Raw genomic sequence first — 22,789 nt, forward strand, 5'->3', positions numbered from 1 at the left:
TCGGGTCTGAATGGGAAAGGGGGGGGGGAACACAGCGAAATACACTATAATACAAAAGACCAGGGCACAGAGCGAGTTGCGGGGGAGGATCTGCTCCTGGTATTTGGGGGAGGGGGGGCTGCTTTATCTGCCACTCTCCTTGACTCTGGGCATGGCCACAGCCATTGATATGCACCAATGGGAGCTTGCTTTTCTGTTTGGAGCCCACCCACCCCCGTATCTCATTAAACATTAAGCCCCCAGCTGTTCTCTCTGTGGAATATCTGGAGAGACCACCAGAGAGGGAGGGATGCGTATACCCATGGAGAACCCGAGATTCCTGCCTAGCTTGAGAGCACAAGCTCCATTTCAGCAGCCAGGATCCGCCTCCTCCAACCTTGCTCCTGCCCCACAGCCATTCCCCAGCAGGCCCGGTTACACCCCCCCGCCCCTGACTGACTTTAAAAAAAAAGTTTTTTCCCTAAAAAATGTTTTATACAAAACCATGGAGAGGAGTAGCAACCTTGTAGCTTGGAGGAGAAACAAGAGGGGGAAATCGGCTTGTGCTGCTAAGGGGAGGGGCTCTGCTGCACATCTAGGGCCAAGAAGTGGTGGGTGATCTGAAGCCATAAGCGCTCCAGGCCAAGCATTAGGACAGCTGCTGTAAATTGAGCCACACATCCCCCCCCCAATGTTCAGAGAGTAGCTGTATCTGTGGTCCAACCACATCATATCCCCCCTCCCCACCCCCACAATTACCAACTCAAGACACTAAAAACTAAACTGAAGGAAAGGGTCTGTACAGAGGCAAGGACTGGAGGCAGGGAGGGTTTCTCCCCACCCCCCTCACACACAGGGTGCTGGGGAATACAAAAGAACTTCATTCCTGGAACTGCAACTTGTAAAAAAACCCAACAGCCCTCCTCCCTCCTGGTAACAAACTCCCCCTCCACGCCCACCCCAAACATATCAGAGTCCATGTCAGTGGGGCAGAAACGGGGCAGGGGAGGAATTCCCATTCCTTTTCTCCCCTTCCTAGGCAGAGGCATGGCACAGTGACAGCCCCTGCAGGGGAGCTCCCTCACACAAGCCTCTCCCCCACCCAATTGTCCAGCCCCACAGTGTGTGAAATGTGCTTTCAGCGGTGCCACCTCCCTCCACACACAGGAGTGACGGACTGGATGGGGTTCAGGCGGAAGCTGTGGAGCAGGCTGGAAGAGGGGACAGCTGGGAACACCCTTCACTGCCCATCTGCCTTGGGCTTCTTTGGAGCAGTTTTCCTGAAAGAGGAAGAGAGAAAGGACAATGAGGTCCAGCCCCTACCTTCAAGCGTGCCCAGAACTACTCTTCCTAAACGAGCTTCTTCCCCCCTCCAGCAGAAAACCAGAGGCACTGAGCCAAGTCTACTTAATAACTTGAGCCCCCTTCTCTCTTCCGTGGAAACATCACCTCAGGTCAAGGTGATCCAGGTAGGAAGTTCATGTGACAGCAGTTTCTGCTGTCTACAAGTCAGGCTAGGGAGCCTTCTGGTTCATAAAAGCTGCTGGAGGAGAGGATTCCAGACCTAACCGGGGCTCTCAAGTTGCTCATGCAGATAAACTATCCTCAAGAACGTCCCCGCAAAGGTATGAGGATCACAGGCCCGGAGAAGCGAGTGATACGGCAACTCCCAGTAGACGCAAGGCTGGCACAAGACGCTTCCAGGCACGCAAAGGGAAATCCAAACAGCCGTGCCGCCTCCCAGTGAATCGGAGGGAAAGCCTTTATGAAGCCAATTTCCCCACAGGGGCTTGCAAAGAGGAGAGAGTCCTCTACCCAACGAGCCTGATTTTGTCTGTTCCAGGGACAGACCCAGACACCAAAGCACCCATTCCTAAAATCACACTTGCGCAGGCAGGAGTGCTTCCTCTATATCCGCCCTACTCTTCCAGGTTGGCTCCCTCCACCAGCCCACCTGTTTCACTGAACAGTTCCAATGCGAGAGGCAATGGAGACGGACAGAAAGAAGCACTCCTGAATTGGCAAGAAAGGCGCTTCCCTGGGCCCATCTCATTTCCGCTGCACATTGGCTGCTCACTGCCAATGAAAATGGAACTCGAGTAGAAAGGAGGAAAGAACCTGATGGCCTCTTACGGGACCCCCCCTCCATCCCCCTCCGTTTCCCCCTTTGTTGGGCAAAAGCACACACACGCACTAGATAACGGCTCCAGGTAGGAGATACTCACAGATCAGGTGAGGAAAGCGGCCTCTTGTTGGCTGGTTTTATCATGGACCCATCCTTGCTGGACTCTGCAAGACAGGAGGGTGATATTACATGCCGCCCCCTCCCCACCAGCAAAGAGCCTCTCATTCTGTAAGCACGTAGCAAGTTGGTATTGAGTTCTGGCGCACACAATTAAATAGGGAGAAGGAAGAAATAATCCAGGGCTTTTGCATTTTCAGGGGGGATGCAAGGCTCCATACATGGCCCCAAAGAGCTGGAGGTTATTGCACAGTCCCACGTTCCATAACCAAGCTGACACTTTACTCTGGAGGCTACATTTGGCCCACAGGCCTCCAGCTGGCTAACCTCAAGAAGGTCTAGACTCGCATCCTGACAGGCAGAGAATGGAACTTCTGGGTAACTGTAATCCCTTCCCTTATGGACAAAAGGACTCGGGTATTGGAGGCACTGTTGAGCCATTTTTTAAAAGCTTCTGGCCCTTGTGACTGCAGTGGTGCCCCACTGGCTGCATCAACTGAGCTTCTTTGCACACTGCCCCAAAGCCTCCATTTCCTTTCCTGCTGTGAGTCTTCCCCCTGCACACTGCTATCTCAACAAGAACCTCCGGCTTGGACGCCAGAGCCCAGCTACACAGACGGACTTCACTCACAAGACTCCTCCTCCTAGCAGCATCTGCAGTTTTAGGGCACAAAATATTTCCAAAGCTAAGAAGAAAGCCCCCTGGACTGTTTCTTTGCCACCAGATGGATTCTGACTTGCTACCCTCTCTACCCATGGGTCACGATTATACACACAAGATGGTCTGCATCCCGCCATTTTCACAACCCCATGCGCTCACCTTGCAGCCACCGGACCTGTGTGGCAGGGCCATAGCCCTTCTCATTGCGCGCAGCAATGCGGAAGATGATGGCAGGCTTGGTGGTGTAGTCTATGTGGGCGTTGGAGAGGCTGGCTGACTGCACCAGGCACGAGGGGCTGGGCCCGCAGTAAACCCGCATGAAGGCCAGCTGAGCAGGGGCTGCAGTCTTGGGCTCACTGGCTTGGGCACTCTGGATGGCCAAGTACACAGAGTACTCTGTGATCTTCCCGGAAGTCACGGAGGGGGGCTCCCAAGTGAGGTGAGCTCCATCTGGACTCTGTGGGGGGGACACACGCACAGCAAGGTGAGCATTGAGGCCGGAGGCTCCAGGGCACCCCTGTGCTGAGATGGAAGCACAAATCAGCAGGAGAGGCCCAAGACCATAAGATGGAGGCAGCACAGTAGCAACGCCAAGAGCGCATGCTGACCTTGCTAATCTTAATGGCACAGGGGGCTCCGGGAAAGCCAGGCAGGCAGGTCTTGAATGCAGAGATTTCACTGAAAGGGCCCCGGCCGCAGGCATTGATTCCTGCCACTCGGAATTTATAAGCTGTGCCAGGCTGCAGCTCCTGTTTCTTGAGCTGAGAATAATCAGGAAGGGTGCCCGAGTCATCCTGGTGGGAAGAGGGAAGACAGAGAAAGGAAATTCAACATAATCTTAGTGGTGGCAGGAACATGCGCATCAGTACAGGTTTGCAGTTTCCACCTGGAAGCACAATCAACAAGAGGCACAAGGCAGGTCAAGGCCGCTCACCTCTGTGGCAGGAGCATCATCAGCTGGCAGGAAGTAGTGCGTCACCATCATGTTGGTTGTCTTGACTACACCTACATCAAACCACTGATTTTCCTTCTTCATGACCACTTTTGGAGGCTGCGTAGGAGGCTCTGGTTTCTACACATGGAGGAAGACCACAGGTTGAGATCTGGGAAAACGGGAAATGGTCCTCCACCCAACATCCCACCTCTCTCCCGATCTTGCTATAAGCATACCACTGGAGCCGGTTCAATCCCATTCGCAACCTCTGCCAAAGCAGCTGCTGCCTGAAGCTTTGCTGGGCTGGCAACTACGACAGGTTGTGGGGCCACAAAGGTGTTAGATGGAGCAAGGCCTGAAAGGGGAAGGCAACGGTCAAGAAAGTCTGCAGTGGAGAGTTCCACATTCCCTGGTGCCAAGGACTTCTCTCCCTGCTCAAAACCAACCCAAGATTCTGGAGCCTACCTTAACAGGCAGGCTAACATCTGTCAGGGCAACTAGCAAACCCAAAGATTCTCTTGCCCAGAGTTTGAGCATCAAGAACTAAACTCACCGCCGAGCATACAACCCCCCCGCCCCCCGCCCCCGGGTGAGGTTTCTGACGGCCCTCACTCCTGTCACTTACTCTCCGTCGGCGTGGGGGGCAGCAGCCCTACTGTGCTGGTGACAGCACTGGCCAACTCGTTCAGGCCGTTGCTTTCACTCGCTGGGTCGTTGAGGCTATCAGCAGGGGCCAGCGCTTCAGTAGGCAAGTGGGAAGGCAGCGGGTGCTGAGGTGGGTGTGGTTGGGCGGCAGCCGCGGCCGCAGCCTGAGCCTCTTGGAGCTGCTGCTGCTGCTGCACAAGAGCGGCCAACTCTTGCTGGGTGAGCACAATGGGGATGGCCGTGGGCTGGCTCTCGTGGCCCTCGGAGCCCAAGTGGCTCATCTCAGCCTGTGCTGCTGCTGCCGCCGCCTCTGATGTGTCCATGGCCTCTCCAGAGCCTGTAAAAGATGCCAAGAGGCAGTGAGAGGAGCAGAGCGGACCACAGAGGACAAGGGGGCAGGAGGCTCACAAGAGACAAGCAGCGATTGTGTGGGTGGAACGGAGAAGGCAGGCCACCCATACCAAACCCGCCCAAAGGCAAAAAGGTCAAAGTCACTCACCCATCACAGCCTGCTGGGCTGCTTGCAAAACAGCCTGAATGGCCAGGGCTTGGGCCTCTTCCGTGGCAGCTGCCTGGGCAGCAGCTTCCGCAGCAGCGGTCACAGCCAGCTCCTCTGGTGTCAACCCCGTCACCATCAGTGTTGTGGTGCCAGCCTGACTCTCCGCCATCAGCTCCTGGGGCAGTGCTAATGGCTCCACCTCGGGAGGCGGAGGGGCTGCAGGGGTGGTCTGTGGCAGCACCACCATAGCCACAGGCTCCTGGGCAGGGGCTGCTGGGGGTGGAGGCACCTCTTCCACAGGAGCTGGAAGCTCTGGTTGGGGAACAGCTTCAGCCGGTGGGCCTTCTGTGGGTGGAGTGCCTGCTGGCACAGTGGCCGGGGCCGACTCCTGCGGCGCAGGGGCTGCTGCCTGCATCTCTGCCAAGGGCCGCAGTGGCTCAGCAGCCCCCGGGAGAGTATCTGTGCTGGTGGTGGCCAGTGTCTCGGCAGGGGGAGCCTCCTCCACAGTGGGGGCATCAGCCAGGGACGAGATGCTCTACAACAAAGAGGTGGGTTAGAAGCCTGAAAGGGGGGGGGGGGACTGAACCCAGCAGCAACAGCATGAGAGAAAAGGGGGACTCCATCGGACAGCCCCCTCCCCTCCGTGAATGTCTCTGCCAAGGGCCTTCAACCTGCCTCGAAGAGTCTAGCTGCAGATTTTAGGCAAGCTGAAACTTAAATACGGAACCCCAACTGCAGGCCCCACTGAGCTGTGCACTGGCCAAGTTCCCAAGCAGAGCAACACGGAGACAGCTACTCGGTTGCTTGTGCCCACTGGCTGGTTCGCAAGACATGTACTGCTCCTGAACATGGAGGTTTCATTTAGCCATCCAGACTAAAATGCTCAGGCTCCACAGTCTATACTGTCCCTCGAGGATGGAAAAGAATGCTACTCTAGCAAGACTTCAGAATGTATTTTAGGGGGATGTCCATTATTCAATACGGAGAGAGGTGTCTTAATATAAGAAATGATTTAAAACTATACAGGAAGGAGCAGAAATCGAGTTGTTACATTCCTCTTTCCTTGAGGTTAATCTCTGGGGATTAAAGAACAAAGGGTGTAGGGTTCAAGACCTGATCACGGACCTTGCAGGGATAAAGAGGATAGCCCTGAACAGCAACTCACAGCAGCCTCCTTGGCCACACAAAGGATCCTTAGCCCTCACTCGTCTGCACTGCTATGTCCTAAGTAAGCACCAACCAGCAGGTGAACACACAAGCAAAGCAGGGAGAAATGAAGTAACCAAACAGATAGCCCTCACCATTGTGCCAGCAACCGCTTGGGGAGACCCCGGGGAGACCCCCCCCCACTCAACTGGCTTGCCAAGGCGAAAGTAGCCGTTCTACTCCGACTCCATATGGCAGACCTCTCACAGCCCCTTTTGGCGAAACGTGGATAGCACAAAGGTTTGATTCACACCAACAAGGGCAAGTGTATTCCAGGCCTACCCTCCAGTCATTTCTTACCGGCACTGAGGGTCTCGGAGGGGGCGTGGACTGCGTGACAGTGGTGACAGCCCTGGCCTGGGTGGAGGGAACGGAGGCTGCGCCGGCGCCGGGACTGCTGGCCGCTGTGCTCTCGGCCAGGACGCTCTCGGGCTCCCCCTGTTGGCCATTGGTAGCAGGTGGCTGGTCTGCAAGGAGGGAGCCAGTTAAGCGACGGAGGACTCAGGCTCTGGTTGCCCACACCCATTCCCTCAAGCCAGGACAACAGTGGTATATCAGCATCATACGGATGGGAGTGTCTGTATCTAAGGGCAGCCAGAGGAGGATCAAAGTCCGTGCCCTCTTGGACAGTGTTCGCCTGCTCCCTCCCCTCAGACAATCTTTCTCCTGGAGCAGAGGAATCCATATGTTGCAGAAGACTGGAAGAGGCACTTGTAGGGAAGGTCACACTTCAGTTCATCTGGGGCACTGGCTAAGGCTCCTGGGTGGGTCTCAACACAGCTCCACGTTAGCCAAGTGTGTACCACAGAACCTACTCAACGTGGCCGCATAGCCATGTTTTACAAAGGAAGCTTAGCAGTAATGGGGAAGGCATCTTTTCGAGAACTGCCAAGGGGTAGCCGCGTAGGCCTATTGTAGCAAAACTGAGCAAAAGTCCAGTGGCACCTTAAAGACCCACAACATTTTTTTCTGTATGAGCCACTGTGAGTCACAGCCCTCTCTTCAGACATGTGGACACCCCTTCAATAAGATTCCCCGTTTGATCTCCGCACATCTGAAGAAGTGAGCTGGGACTTACAAAACAGCCATTCCTAGCATTTTGAGGAGCCACTGGACTAGACGTCTGCTGGCCATTCCTCCGCTTCCTGCTGAGGAACTGCCAGAAGCCGCCAAGAGGAGGGAACGACTGGGAATAGACTGAGTTCTGCAGGATGTTCAGAATGAGGCTGGGGGGTATGGGGGGGGGGTGCCCTGGGGGGAATCTTTACCTGTATCCAGCCACACACCCCAAAGACTTAAGTGGAGGCACATCTGCAGGCCTGCGCTTTGTCCCCCATTCTGCTCCTGAAAGCCAGCTGACCTCTAAGAGACAAACTGGTGCCATGCGGTCTGCGGAACTCACTGCCCCCTCCTCCGAAACACCAGGGCACTTAAGCCTTTGGATCTGCAGGGCTGGTAGCTACGAGCAGCCCCATTAAGCTTACAAGGAACCCCGCCTGGACGCCAATGCCCCTGCTTGTGTGTGGAAAGCCACTCCATCCCGACCACAAGGGAGGAGACACTAGTGGATGGGGAGGCACACTGGGGGCTGGGCTCTGAGGCGGGGACTGGGCAGTCCCTTCAGGTGCTTCTCTGGGTTCAGAACCCCCTCCCTGGGCTGGGGCTGGAGAACTGGGTGCCGTTACCTTCAATGTTGGGCGTCATGGTGGTGCCAGTGGAGGTGGTCTGCTGTGTTTCACAGGGAGGAGCAGCAGGAGTTTGCTGAGCGCTTTCGCCCTGCCCACTGCCCATGTTCGATGTGGACGTAGTAGCTGTGTTGGTGGTGCCTGTTTCATGGGTCTCACAAGGAGGATTGGAGCACACTTGCTGCCCAGCACCTACATTTGATGTCGTGGTGGTGGCTGTGTTGGTGGTGCCCGTCTCGTGGGTCTCACACGGAGGGTTGGCGCACCCTTGCTGCCCTGTGCCCATGCTGGAAGTGGCTGTGGTGGCTGTGTTGGTGGTGCCCGTCTCGTGGGTCTCACACGGAGGGTTAGAGCACATCCTCTGGGCAGTGCCCATGCTGGAAGAGGCTACAGTCGTCGTGTTGGTGGTGCCAGTTTCATGAGTCTCACAAGGTGGGTTGGAGCACACGGGAGCACCTGCTTCCTTGGTGCCTGCCGAAAGCACTGGCCTCGAGGCCAACTCCGGCGATGCCATCGGTATCGTGCACGGCTGCTTCACAGGCACATCAGCTTTGGCAGACATGGTGGTGCTGGTGGAACTGGTCTGCTGCGTTTGGCACGGAGGGTTGGCGGACCCTACCCACTCACCATCAGGCTGCCCTCGGCCCATGAGAGATCGAGCTGTGGTGGCAGTATTGGTCGTGTGGGTGTGATGGGATTCGCACTGAAGCGTTCTCGGGGCTGGCTGTCCTCCACTGGCCTGTGCCAGCCCGGTGCCAGAGGCAGTGATTGGTACACTGGTACCTGGCGTCTGCAGCAGTGAACTCACCATTCTGACCGTGCACGGTTGCTCTGTCGGCACATCTGCTTTGGCAGACATGGTGGTGCTGGTGGTGTTGGTCTGCTTTGTTTGGCACGGAGGATCAGCTGGTTCTTTCTGTCCACCATCAGGTTGCCCCCGGCCTATGTGAGAGGTGGCAGTGGTGGCTGTATTGGTGGTACCTGTCTCATGAGTTTCGTGGGGCGGATTAGAGCATGTTAGCTGGCCTGCGCCCACGATGGGCTTCACTGTCATTGTGGTGCTAGTGGCGCTGGTCTGAAATGTTTGGCACGGAGGCTCTGCAGGAGTCCTCTCTGTCCGGGACGTGGTGGCTGTGTTGGTGGTACCCGTCTCGTGGGTCTCACAAGGGGGGTTGGAGCAGACCCTTTGCCCAACGCTCAACACATTGGTGGCTGTGTTGGTGGTACCCGTCTCGTGGGTCTCACAAGGGGGGTTGGAGCAGACCCTTTGCCCAACGCTCAACACATTGGTGGCTGTGTTGGTGGTACCCGTCTCGTGGGTCTCACAAGGCGGATTGGAGCAGACCCGCACAACTCTACCATTGGGCTGCAGCCCACCACCCTCTTGCCCATCGCATACAAACTGCACCTGGGTTGCCCCGCCCAAAGTGCCAACCACAGTTGTTGTAGCAGTGTTGGTTGTGCCAGTGTCATGTGTCTCGCAAGGCGGGTTGGAGCACACAAGTGTGACAGTGCCTGGCTGTGCGTCACCCTGTCCTGATTCAGCAATGGTGACGGTGGCTGTGGGCTGCTCTGTGGTGGGTGAAGCCAAGATGGAGACAGGCAGGTCATGCACTGGCTGGGCCTCAACTCCGCTGGGCGTCGTAATCAGGGTGACCTGGGTGGGCTGTGAGACAGGCTGGAGGCATGACAGAGAAAGGGGAAGAAGGGGGGGCAGTTAGAATAATAGTTTCATAGTAAAACAATCCATTTTCCCAAATCATTGCAGACAAAACAGAGCCAATTTAATACGTTACACAGAGTAAGACAGTAATATTTTGACCAGTGCTACTACAGATGGGGCATCAACTTTTTTAAAAAAATGCTCCCTACAAGGAAAAAAAATCTGCCCACAGAAAACTGGTACACTTGGGAGAAAGATTTAGCATAGCCCTTTTCTGATGAGCTCACTTAACCACATGCAAGAGGTTGGAACCTTGGAATATTAAAATGGGTCTCCCCACCCGCACGGCAAGCCAAAGTGGTCCTGCCCAAAATTCTACCTCCTCATTCTAGGTAAATCTTCTAAGTAAACTTTCAGGGGGGTGGGTGGGGAGGGAAAGGATGTCTGGCTCTGCTGACTCAATGGTTAGCCAGACATTTGAACCATCTGGCACTGGCTGCCACAGGAGGGAATCAGGCTGTGCAAATGCATCTTTCCTGCCACAACACAAAAAAACAAGTCAAGAGCTCAGGGCTGCAGAGCCACCCGCCTGCCTTCAGCCTTCTGGGCTACAATGCAACCGCAACTAGCATTGAGGTGGCTGATAAATCAACTATCCACTCCGGGGTCACCGAATGCCATCTGCACCAGAGCTTCCCTAAAGCCATTACCATCACCCTGACGCTGGCCGTTCTTGTCCCCATGTGAACGTGCCCCTGCAACAACTGGCAATGCAGGTGGGCAAACTGCAAGTTACTCTGTGCTTGGCACGTTTGCTAAATCTAAATATTCCGTTGAAGCTCTGCTCCACGCCCACAATCCCCAGCACCCCTGCAAGATGCAAGAGTAATTTGTGCAAGCGCTGCTCTCTGCTGCACCAATAGGGCAACAAGGAGAGCTCACCCTGCCACCCTACCGTCAAGGATCAGAACCAATGAAGTCTCTGTGTGTGGGTGGGGGTGGCGTGGGGGGTCTATCCTGGAAACAACACATTTCTTCTCCACCTTGTTGGATCACACCCCTGTTCAACAACCAAGAACCCAGATCCAACCCCAAACTCTTTTGGGGCCCCTGCTTGCTATGAAGGAAATAAAATCTCTTCTGGATCACACCAAGGATCCATCAAGGCCAGGATTCTGTTCTCTGCAGTGGCTGTCAGACGTCCCCCCCCCCAGAAGCCCCAGTGCAGGAGAGGAGGTGACAGGCCCCCATCTCCTCCCAGCAGCTGCCATTCAAAGGTCCTCTGCCTCAAAACCTTGACGTTCCTTTCAGCCCCCAGCTGAATTGTCTTCCCTGAATAATTCCCTCCTTACGCCAGTAACTGCAGTATCTCATGGCAGCAACTTCCTTATTATGCCCACCACGTGAAGCCCCATCTTCTTTTGCCTTCCCAGAATTCATGGCCCCGTTTCATCAGATGGCCTCACGGCCAGCAGCTGCACCCTTTACTCAGGCAGAGTCCGCCCATGGCATACCTGCATGGTGATGGTGGGGGTGGTCAGCCCCCCTGCTGCCGTCAAGGTGGTCTGTGCTGCTGAAACCGTGATAGCAGCTGGGTTGATGACTTGACTGGAAAGTGTGGCAATGGTGCCCAAAGTGGTAATTGGGGTAGCCAGGGAGGCATTGGTATTGTGCCCTCCAGTCCCAGCCAGGCTGGTTGAGACCGTGCCCGTCACAGTGCCCAAAGTTGTGACACCTAAAAAGAAGCCACAAGGGGAGAAATCGCCACTGAAATCCTGCATGGGGTACAGAATGGCATTTGGGCCACAGGATTAGATTATACATGTTACAAAATAAACCTGTGCATGGACAAGTGCAAGTTGCTAAAAGTCATCCACAGTAAAGTTGGGGCCGTGTGAGCCAAACTGCAGCTGGCGTTTATCCCGCAACTACGCAGGGCAACAAGGCACATGTGATAACCCACAGCCAAGGCTGGCTTTCTAGCAGCCATCTCCATAACCAAGGGGGCCTGTGCTCACATGAGCACTCAGCTTGGCCCCCCGTTCAGCACACTTACCTGTGGTCCCTTTCACTACTAAGGTGGTGACTGTGGGCTTGACAGCAGACACAGTGACAGGGGTGACCAGCCGCACTCCTCCCATAGGGACAGTCCGAAGGATGGTGCCAGGCTGTCCTGGTGCTCCTTTAAGCACTACCTGAAAAGCCACAATTGAACAGAGTTAAAAGACTTGCAATGCAACAGTGCCACACTTGCCTCGGCCACCTCTTGGGGCACCAAATTGGCTCCCACCTGTGTCACACCCTGCTGCCCATGACTTGTGCCCAGCTTGGGTACTGCTGTGATGATCTTGGCAGGTGTGCCAGTACCAGATGTCATCACTTTGGTGGTGATTATGGTAATGGGAGACTTGATTCCGGGACTGCTGGTCACGCCTGTAGGGGGAAGAAGGGGAACTATTAGCTGACTTTACTTGCCTGCCTCGCACGACCCCCTGCAGCACATGCAATCTCTGCCTGTGTCCCAGCATCTGCCACTGTCCCGTTCACTAACCAGCCACACACACACAGTGGAACGCAGCTAAGGTCACCAGCCCCACACCAGGGCCAGCAGGATGAAGGCTGTGGTCACAAGCACACTCCCTACCTGTGGCCCCAGACTGGGTAATAATAGCTGACATGGGGATGGTTTTGATGATCGTGGTGGTGCCAGGTTTTGTGGTGTTTGGAGACACACTGCTGATCCCCAAGATGGTGGGTTTGGTGCCTGTACCACCTGCTTGGGAACTGGTGATGATCGTGGTAGGCTTGCCATCTGCTGAGGTCACCAGCTTCAAGATGGTGCCCGCAGGCAGGGGCCCTTTGGTCTATGGAAGAAGAAGACCGAGAATCAGGCACTTCACAGGAGGCACGTCAAAATCCTTATGTGAACAAAAAGTGGCATTCAACCATAACAAAGCACAGGACGTCTGCAGGACTGGAAGCCTTAATTCTGCTCTTCGCCCTAAGGAACACAGCCTACATGTAATACAGTGATACTCCCATGCAGGCAGTTCAGACTAGATAGCCTTCATATTTCTTTTGATCTCACACATTTAAATCTTTATGATCTGGGAGCTGCAAAGCCGGAACCCGGTTTACAGACCTGGAAGGGCAGTGAGCAACTGCATCAACCCTGAAGGGCTGCCAGATTAGGGTTAAATGAGGCCACTATTTATTCCCAGGTCACACATTCTTACTTGGATTATCTGGGTCACGGGACCAGTAGATGCCTGTCCTGTCACAGCCGATGTCTGGACTGGTTTGGTTTGAACAACAGACATCACCTTACCCAAGTTGGAAATCTGCCAAGGAGAGAACATAGACAATGTTTTTACCTTCTGACCGTGAAAAGACATGACCCTTCCCTGCTGACGCTGTCCTCTTAGAAGCACTAGCCTAGGGAAGACTTCAGCAGAAATTCATGGCAATGGCAGCTCATGACCAGCTGGAGAAGAAACCTGGACTATGACCTTCCTACCCTGAATGGAGACCTCATAGGAATCTGAGATCCGGAGAAAGCAGGCTATACCTTCAGGGCATTGCATACTGGAGCCGCAGTTCACTGCACCTCCATCCAGCCCACCCCCACCTCACAAGTGCCATGCTTGAGGCCAGAGGAAGGAGAGGCAAGGCAGACAGGCCCCCCTCATTTCGCCAGACCTTGCTCCAGTTGAGAGCCCCTTCCTCCCAATTACCAACGGCTGCTCTTGAGACCAGAACAGGAAGCAGGCAGCCACCCTTCACCATGCCTGAACACAAACCTCAGAATGACTTCCGTGCATGCCTTTTGGTGTGCGTTTTACGCTGGGAGCCAACCCATACTTCCACTCCCTTCCCGATCACCGCCTCTGGAAACCTACCAATGCGCTCCCTCCAGGAACTGAGATGGGGCTTTTCACCAGTGTGATGGTCTTGGTCACCCCGCCAACCACCGTGGTCATCACTTGAGCCTGCTGTGCTACAGTGACGGTGCCCGACTTGTGCACGGTGATGATAGGGCGGGTAGGCGTGTTAGTGGTAGACGAAACTGAGGTGCCAACTTGGGCAGCTGCAGTCTTCAGCATGCGGGTTGCTGGGTTGCTCACCTGCTTAATCAAAGAGAGCCAGGATCAGAAGGGGAAGCCTGGCCACCTTGTGCTGCCTTAAAAGAACAGGCCTGGCCACCTGCCGGACGCAAAGAGGACTCGGCCCCACTCCTCCCGTTTTGTGCAGAAGGGACTGCAGGCCTAGCGTGGATACTCACCATGACAGGAGAAGAGGCCACCTTGACTGTGGTGGGCAGCGTGGTGGTGCCGGGAGAAACGGCCACCGTCTTAACTATGGTGGTGCCAGCAGGGACACTCAGCACAGTTGGAGCAGAGGAGGGCGGGATTTTCTGAGTGGCGGCGGCCGCCGCTGCCAAAGCAGCCATGCCGCTCATCTGCGGGCTGCTGCCAATCACCTGACGGAGGAGGACAGAAAGTCAGGAGACTGACTGAAGCAAGAGAGCTCTTGCTTTCTGGTGTTCCTCCCAGCCTTATGATCCTACGCTTCCATAGCCAATCTCGGCACAGCATTACTTACTGTCCCTTGAGCGCTCTGCGTGGGCACCACCATGCGCACACCGGCTGGCAGAGAAGTAACTGTCACTGGGCCCTTCCCAGCCTGCCCCGCTGAACGCACCGTGACCAGCGGAGGGCCTGTGGTCGCCTGTGGGCCTGTGACTTTCAGCACAGCTGGGACCGCTGCGGAAGAAAGAAGTAAAGACGATCAGACAAATCCAAAACTCTGCACAAACTCTCAGTGGCTGCTATTACCTGGCCACAGCTGGCACGCTCAGTGCGTTCCCAATCCCCTTAACAGGCACTCTACAAACATACCACCCATCTCTAAAGAAGAGCAAGACAAGTTCCCAAGTGCTCGACACCTTGCACTGAAGCATCCGCGAGGCCCTTAAAAACCATGGGTTCAAATGCAGCTCCACCCCCAATCAATTCCTCTTATTAGCTTGCCCTAAGATTAGCAAGGAGCACTCCTTAGCAAAACCAACCCTCTTATTTATTCTGCAAGTGCCTGAACAAACCTTCTCGATATAAAAGGCTGCTCCCCGTTTATTTCCTTTAAATTATATACAGGGAACCATTAATGCTAAAGATTGATAAGAGGCGCACAAACAGCTCACTGAAATCCTATGTCCAGGGTAGGAAAACTAAATTTCCAATGTTTCTTCACAGACACTGTTGTTGGGGATATTTGGGGGGGGGGGGGATTTGCCAGGCTACTGGAAGGGACCCCAAGAAGCCAGGCAATTCTCCTCCCCACTTTGCCCAGCACAATGGCTGCCATCTTGACTTCAGAAATAGCCAGAAGCCTCGTTGGGAGTCCATAACTATTTACTTTTTCTTGACCAGAAATCCAGCAACCACATGAGTCAATGTGAGCAAGAATGGACTCCGTGAGAAGATCTTCCCTTGTCCCATTGGAGAGTTTGAGTGCATGTGTATCTATCTACTTCAAAATGCAGGTGGGGAGGAAGAATGACAGCTCTCTGCTGCCCTGTACAACACATCCCAAAAGACTGGCTGTGTTTTTTTCAGGAACAATTGTACTTCCTCCTTCCAAAATCTGGGGCCACTGCAGAAAAAGCTCTGCTCCTGACCTCAAAGAAATAATGCTTTGAATTGTGCCTCCCTGCTCTGTCAAGCTGGAAGCCTTCTTCTGGCCCAAGGAGGCTTCCTCTGTAAAAGGAGGCTGAAAGAAAAACACAGGTGCCTCACCAGAACTTTACAGAAGGTGCGTACACATGCCTTGCAGCACGACTTCCTACGGGCTAGTTCTAGCAAGGGGATGCTCGTTCCACAGGCTTCTTAAAAAACAAGCTAGTATCTTACAGTACAGGACTTTGGCTATCCTAAAAAGAGCTGTAGACCCTCATTCCATTCTCCATGTCCCTTACCTTGCGGGCGGGGGGCGGCGGCGGCGGCTGCAGCAACAGGAGCAGGCATTGGCATAGGGCTGCTAGGCACGGTAGGCAGCACCTGAATGGTGGTTGTGGTAGGTGGAGCAGGAGCAGCGGCGGCTGCGGCGGCAGCAACAGCGGTAGCCTGGGGCAGCAGAGTGATGCCCATTTGTGCCAGGGGCTGCACAGCACTGGCCGGGGCGGCTGCCGCAGGAGCAGGGCTTTTGGGGGGATTGACAGGCACAGAGGGCACAGGGTTGGCAGCGGGTGAGGTGGCAGCCGGGATGTCGTATTTTTGCAGCTGCAGTAAGTAAGTGTCGGCAGTTGGGACGGAGCCCCAGCTCACTTCCAAGGAGTTGGTATTGGCACGGACCAGCTGCACCCGAGAAGGCGAAGGAGGTTTCTCTGCAAAAGCAGAAGGCACAGGTAACAGCAGGAAAAAGACCACCGGGGTGTGTGTCCTATGAAGGAATTCCAGTCCCCTCATAACCTTTAGGAGATATTCACTACCTTTCTGCACCTTTATCCCTAGTCTAGAACGGAACTTGTTATAAGTGAAACATACAGTCTCTTTAAGAGGAGAAAGATTCGTCTCTCCAGTCTGTTACAAGCTGAAACACTATTTTAACACGTCTCCTTGCCTAAGAGGAAGATGCCAACGCATCCCTCAGACAGCACCAGAACACCTTATACCGAGGTCGCACCTGTATGCACAGGCAGGTCAAGTGGAACATTCTTTCTGAGACTGTATTGCCTCCGTCTATAGATGGAGAAGATAGTATACACGAATTGTCTGTATTATTTATGCCAATAAAGGTTGCTGTGCTGAGAGTATACACGAATGCTCTTTTTTTAAAAAAAAAAAAGCAAATTCTGTCCCCAGGGAAGCCTCAGGGCTTAGCCTTCTCTCTGCCCTGTTGGCTTTCTAAATGCAAGGAGATTCTGATAAGGGGAGAATTCAAACAGACGAGAAGTGCCCTGAAAGAACTCTTGCAGCTTGAAAGTGTAAACCCCGTCTGAGTCTGCTTTTAGCATGCTTAACTGAACCCTTCTTCCTGCAAGCCCGGCGTCCTCCTTCCCCTGTACCTTGGGGGGAAATCTCAAAGCACAACGATTCTTCTACATGAGGCCTTACCAGGAAGGACTGTATCATGTACTATTTCTGCTTGTTTAGATTTGCCCTTTGTCTGGAGGATCTCCAGATTTTAAAGCTCACCTCCATCCCAGGTACTACACTTGTCTCACCTGTCTCAAGGTACCAGAGATCCTTGCAGCAGACCTGGTTATTCCATGCCTTGCGGTAGCCGTCACGCCCACTCCAGATATACAAGCGTGTATTGATGGCCACAGCGCAGTGGCCAGCTCGCGCTCGTGGAATATTATCCTCTAGCGTGTCCATCAGAATGGGCTCCCAAGCCATAGAGTCTATACAAAAAGACAAACGGTCAGACAGAAAGGATGGGGAATGGGTAAAGACCAGAGACAATGTGCTCTCTCTCTCTCTCCCTTGCCCTTCATATACCTAGATTGAGGCAAGCTAGGGTGTTTGTGCATTTCCACTCTTTTTCATGTGTGGCCACTTTAACGTCATCCATGACGAGCGGCACCCAGCCCCCAAACACGTACATCCTGCCAAGGAAGAAGAAACAGATATGAGCAGAAGACAGTGTGATGCAACGGTTAGAGTCTCCAACTAGGATGACCCAGGTTCAAATTCCCACTCAACAATGAATATTACAGAGCTACTTGAACCCATGTCACACCAGGCTATTGCAAAGGTGAAGTGGAGGAGAGGAAAACCACGCAAAAAGGCAGGCAGCCACCACACTCACTACAAACTACATCAACATCAGCAGCTTTCCTCAACAAATTTCAGCTATAGGGATAAAAACGAGATGCCACAATGCAAACGGGCCAGAAGGCCTTGTGCCTGGACCACATGATGCAGGGACAGATATGGCCAATGTTACCTGGGAGCATTGTTCTTGGAAACTCCACCGTCACTGGCCAGTCCTACCCCACCCCACTCCCCAGGGGCACCGTACCCCACTGGGCTGTTGTGAGAATAAAGCGGCGGAGGCAAGAAGAGTATCTGCAGCGTGAGTTTCTTGTTATACAGGATGAAATCAAAATGAGAGGAGGACAGCTAGCTCCAACAGAAGAAGGGAGTCTAGCTGAAGTACACCAGGGCTTACTTGTTCCCAATAGTTGTGGCTGAATGCAGGCTGCGTGGAAGAGGAGCCACACCACTCAGCGTGGGCTTATTCCACGTCAAAGAATCTGAAGGGGGAAAAATATGCAAAATAAGTCACGGTAGTGCTTGGCTATAGCGCCCCATCAGTCCCACAGGTAGACAAGACCCCAAGCCCATATTCCTCTAGGCTGGAGCAAGAATCTCTTGAGCAGCTTTTGAGGATCTGAAAACCTGCCTTCCCAAGTTCCCTTGCCCAATACCCAACTCTTAGGGTCATTACCAATGTCCAGTGTCCAGAGGTCACCCAGACGACAGCCACTCATGCCGCCATATATAACCAGCTTTGATTTTTTGTTGTCCTTTTCTGTGTACACGACAGCAGTGTGGGACTCCCGTGGGGGAGGCAGCACGCCATATGTGATAGGGATGTCCCAGGCTACCACACCCGTACCTGGACGCAGCTCCAAGATGTAGAGATCATTCAGGTATCTGTAGAAGGGAGGAAGGAACCAGACAGCTAGGCCAGGAACTAGGGCTGCCGTTCAATCAACAGCACCCCAATGTCCCATACAGTTCCCTCTTTATAGACATTGTGACAAATATTTTGTTAAGAATTTTTAGAAAGCAGCATCTGGAGGAGGAGGAAGTGGTGAATATTTGGGACAGCTGTAACATGATGCCAAGAAAGACACATACCTGGGAATGTTGTTCTTGGGGTCTTCACTGTCATTGGCCAGCCCCCCAAATAGGTAGCACTTGTTGCCCACCAATGAGAAGCTATGGCCAAGCCGTGGGCAAGGTGGGGGGCCATTCTTCGGAGTTTTGGCTTTCAGTCTTTTCCACTCCCAGCGGCTAGCCTAAAAGAAAAAGGCAAGTGTGTGGAGAAGACATGTGAGTAATGTAGGAGACAGACAAGATACATTCTGCATATAAACATCAAGGACACGGAGAGAAGGAAGCACAGCCAAGGTCTCCCAAAAGTTGAAAGCTCTGCAGAGATCCATGCCAGTGGTCTGCCGGCAATGCCTCCAAGACAAAGGCTTGACTTCTTCCCTTTGCCTTAACCCACCACCTTTTGCAAAGCAAGGAGAGAACCATCTGGCACTCAACAACCAACGACTCACCTGAAGTTCATAGAGGTCGTTGCTATACTTGCCATACTCCACCATCCCTCCAAACACCAACAAGCGAGTTCCGTCACAAACAAACCCATAGGCGGCACAACCAGGGGGGATGTCTCCCCGCACAGCTGGGATGAACCACTGATTTGTAGCTGGAAGACAAACAAATGGAAATCAGCAAGACAGCACTAAGTTCTGCAAAAGTCCAAGGGGGATATATCTGGTGTTGTACTGTTGAGCCTAAAGTTCTGGTGGCTCCTCCCACTCTTGGCAGAGAGTTTGTCATGGCAAGGGGGAGGCATGTTAGTCTCAAAGCCTTGCACTTATTACAGTAGCAACCTTATCTGAAGGACAAGGGGAAGCAGCCATAATTTGCATCAGACCACTGTGGTTCGGTCTCTCTATCGACAGATCACCCCTCTGCTTCATGTGCCAGAAACACAATAGCATCAGGAAGTATTGCAAGGCTGTGACTTCAATGTCCAGTGGGTTAAAAAAAGGATGCAGCACTCTATCTGAAACCCCAGAGCTAGCGGAGGAAAGGAGAGCAGAAGGGAATGTGTCCAGCTCCTCTCTAACTCAAGGCTTCCCCCAATGCTCAGGACAGCTGAAGCATGGGGGGGGGGGAATGTTTACAGTGGGTACGACGGAGGAAAGAGCCTATCAGGAAAAACAGAAAGAGGCAGCAGCTGCCAATCTAGAAGCTGGGACCTGCCCCTCCCGTTCAGATCCAGTTACACAGCGAGACTCCGTGCCACAGAAGATCTAGTTTGTGGTTGACAGGGAGGGGGGCAGACACCCAACGCCTCACATGTGCTAAATGAGCAAACCCAATGCATAGCTTCATCCCACATTTATCACTGGTATCTGCCCAGGATGCACTCCAGTTTTACTATCCTCCACCCTGGAATGTAACTAAGAGGTGTGAAAGGACCCCAAAACTGTTCTAAGTAAGTGAGGATGCCTCACTGAAAAGGGTGCTGAAAAGGGGGCTTCCCCATGAAACCCCTCTTTCCTTGGCAAATGTCTCCAGTAAGATGTTTAAAAGCCACCTGCTCATTGCCCACCTGCAGGGGTTGTTCAAGGATTAAGAGCGTAGGAGGACAAGAGGAGAGAAGGAAGATAGAAAGCCAATCCCTCTTTTAGAGGGAAAGCAGGATTCCAGTTATTGCTGGTGCAAGAAAAACAAGAGATTCCCCAAACCATAAGCCTTTGCAGCCAAATTAAAGGGATTTGGATTCTTTGGTTAAGAAAAACCTTTCTTTTGTTTTTCCCAAGTCTCTTCTGCATTTAGAACTCTTTCTGGATGAAATCTGTATTGGATTCCTTTTAATGCAATGTCTGTGCAAACTTGTGTTTATCTACCCTATGGCACTGTTTTGTGGAAATGTCCTTGAAATTGACTGTACTAATTTCACACTGTATAATCTACCTTGAGTCTAGTGAGAAAGGCAAACTATAAATGACATAAATAAAAATAAATAAATAAAATGTGCTCTAATACTTTCTCTTGTTTGCACCCCTTTCACTTAAACCCTCCTATGATTTGACCCAAAATATAATGGGCCAGACTCTATCTTTGCCTCTCTTGCACAAGCGGCACTTCCAAACAGCCGCTCTCTCTCTCTCTCTCTCACACACACACAGAGTGCTCCATCTACCCAAGGAAGGGGATTTTGCTGTCCCAGTTCAATGCTGTCCCAGTCCAAACAACTTGTGAATAAAGTACAATACCCTCAATTTAGTACCCTGAGGTAAACTTTTAATTTACTGATACCTGTAGAGTGAGGAGCACAATGCTACCTCGCACTGGCAATTCTGCTTTTGCCATCTGAGCAAGCGGCAGGGTAGGCATATCATCCAGCAGCCCTAAACCTAAAGCCTGGCACGTTATTGGCTGAAAGCCTGTGGGAATGAGAGAACTGGGAAACTCAAATCTTGGTGGTTTTTTTACACATGCATTTTTTCCTCTACAAAAATCAAGGGCTGCTCATGTACTCCTACCAGCTGCAATCTTCTGGAAACAAATTTTAGGCGCGCCGGATGAGCCAGGCCCACCAGCCCCCTCCAGTCTTTTTGCCAAGGAAACAGAGCCCACATTCACGGGGCCAATGCACAAGGGCAGGAAGAGCCGCCAGACTCCACCCAGTCCCTCCCCCCTCCCCAAATGGACACGGCACAGGCAACCGTGGCGGTGCTGGCTTACAGGAAAGCCCCAATCGTCCATTCCCACAGGCACCGAGGCAAAATGTCAATCCACCGTTCCGAATTTCTTTGGCCGCTTTCAAACCAGAAGCAAGCGCGGGGGGGGGGGGGGCGAGCAGCTTCTATCCGGGCAGCGGCGGGGGGAGCGCTTCGACCCCCCCATCCATCCCGGGGTGGAACGGTCCAGGGGCTGCTCCGCACCCGCCCTGCCTTCGCAAGCACCGCGCTGGGGCGTTCGCGGCGGTGAAGGCGGCCGGGAGCCCGGGCAGCAAGGAGTTAAACGCCGCCGCATTTGAAAGTTGAATTTTCCGCGCCAAGCCCGTGGGGAGGGGGGGGCGGAGGGAGGGCTCCTCCTCCCGTGCCCCTGCCCGCCACATGAGGGCACGAAGCCGAGGGAGGGAGGCAGGCAGGCCGCCGGGCAGGGCAGTTCGCGGGCAAGGACGCAAAGCGCCTTTGCAGGCAGCCCCCGCTCGGCCAGCCCTGCGTCAGGCCAGGGGCGCCTCGGGAATGGTGCCACCCTCCCTCGGGCAGCGGAGCTGCGGCGCCCACTTCCACACACGCGCCCCGCAACTGAGGAGGCGCGACCAGACGGGGCCACGGCGGGGCTCCCTGGCCCGAGGAAGCGGCGGCCTCCCGCAAACACGCCCTCGACCAGGGGGCGCTCCCGCCCCCCCCCCCCCCCCAGCAAAGGCAGGCACAAAGCAGCCCCTCCGGGCACGAGTGCGAGGCGACACCGCCGCGTCCCGCCCGAGGGAGGGCTGCCGCCGGAAAGCCGGCCGGCCGGGGCACCTGTCAGTCCTGCGCGCCCCAGCAGTCCCGCCCGCGCCGAGGCCTCTCGCGGCTGCTCGGGACCGAGGGGGTTAAAGCGCAGCCCGCCTCGCCCGGCGGTCCGCGGAGAAGGGCGCAGCGGCACACCGGCGCGCGCGCACACGCCGCTCCCGCCGGCCCCTTCCCCGCCCGGCCCTCACCTGTGTTGTAGACGTGCAGCTCGTCCACGATGCCCTCGTTGCCCCCGCCGAAGACCACGATCAGCTCCTTGATGGCCACGGCGCGGTGCCCGTGGCGCGGCCGAGGCACGGGGCCCGACCAGCCCACCACCCGCTTCCAGCGGGGCTGCAGCAGCCCCGGGGCGCCCCCGCCGCCGCCTGCGGGGGAGCCCGCGCTCGGGGCCACGGGCGCGGCGGCCGCCATGAGGGGGGCGCGCTGCGGCCGGGCCGGGCTCACGTGCGGGCCCCTGAGGGGAAACGCTCCGGGGGCCGCGGCAGCGGCGGGCGGGCGGGGGCTGCTTCCCACGAGGAGCGAGCGGAGGCGCCGGGACAGGCCGAAGGGCCGCCTCCGCCTCCCCCGGCCGGGGAGGGGGCGGGAGAGACGGGAGCCGCCGCGAAGCCGGGCGCCCGGCCGCCTGCCCCCGCCGGGCGAGGGGACGCCCCCGGCGCCGCGGCCCTCTGGCGAGGGACGGAGCCCGCGCGGGGCAGCTACGCCTCCCCGCGCCGCCGCCGGGCCGCTCCGCCGCCCTCCTCCGGCCCCCGCTCAGAGCCCGGCCCTGGGAGCCGCCATCTTGTGTTGCCCGGACGGAAAATGGCGGCCGCAGGGAGAGAGGAGCCGCCTCCCTCGTCCCCCCCACCCACCCGCCCTCCCGGCGCGCCTGCCCCGCCGGGCCCGCCTGCCTCCCTTTGCCGGCGCGCGCGGCCCGGGGCTGCCTCCCTCGGGTTTCCCGGTACGGCGGGCCGCGCACTCTGCCCCCGCTGTACGGCACCGATGGGCAAGCTGCGGGCTCC

At 55.1% G+C, this 22,789-nt stretch overlaps 2 protein-coding genes across 3 annotated transcripts in view; both read right to left on the bottom strand.

Moving 5' to 3' along the window:
* Window positions 1–22,789, bottom strand: part of NAA10 (N-alpha-acetyltransferase 10, NatA catalytic subunit) — a 64,106-nt gene that overhangs the window by 41,243 nt on the left and 74 nt on the right. The gene's annotated exons all lie outside the window — the stretch shown is intronic.
* Window positions 13–22,594, bottom strand: HCFC1 (host cell factor C1). 2 transcript variants are annotated; one of them, XM_055003265.1, is made up of 26 exons: window positions 21,980–22,594; window positions 18,810–18,958; window positions 18,382–18,542; window positions 17,966–18,174; window positions 17,687–17,771; window positions 17,014–17,120; window positions 16,737–16,916; window positions 15,489–15,896; window positions 14,117–14,277; window positions 13,797–13,994; window positions 13,414–13,638; window positions 12,751–12,855; window positions 12,159–12,378; window positions 11,805–11,947; window positions 11,571–11,709; window positions 11,029–11,249; window positions 7,852–9,529; window positions 6,467–6,633; window positions 4,961–5,495; window positions 4,442–4,798; window positions 4,053–4,171; window positions 3,817–3,954; window positions 3,491–3,676; window positions 3,042–3,339; window positions 2,205–2,268; window positions 13–1,259 (listed from the first exon to the last, which is right to left on the bottom strand). In XM_055003265.1, the coding sequence occupies exons 1-26, from the start codon at window positions 22,200–22,202 to the stop codon at window positions 1,220–1,222; spliced, it is 6,516 nt and encodes a 2,171-aa protein (XP_054859240.1). In that variant the 5' UTR covers window positions 22,203–22,594; the 3' UTR covers window positions 13–1,219. The 2 variants fall into 2 exon arrangements, with proteins under 2 accessions (XP_054859240.1, XP_054859239.1); XM_055003264.1 differs by having other exon boundaries at window positions 13,414–13,641.

The sequence above is a fragment of the Eublepharis macularius genome, chromosome 19 (genome assembly GCF_028583425.1).
Source record: "Eublepharis macularius isolate TG4126 chromosome 19, MPM_Emac_v1.0, whole genome shotgun sequence".
In the NCBI taxonomy this organism is placed as follows: Eukaryota; Metazoa; Chordata; class Lepidosauria; order Squamata; family Eublepharidae; genus Eublepharis; species Eublepharis macularius.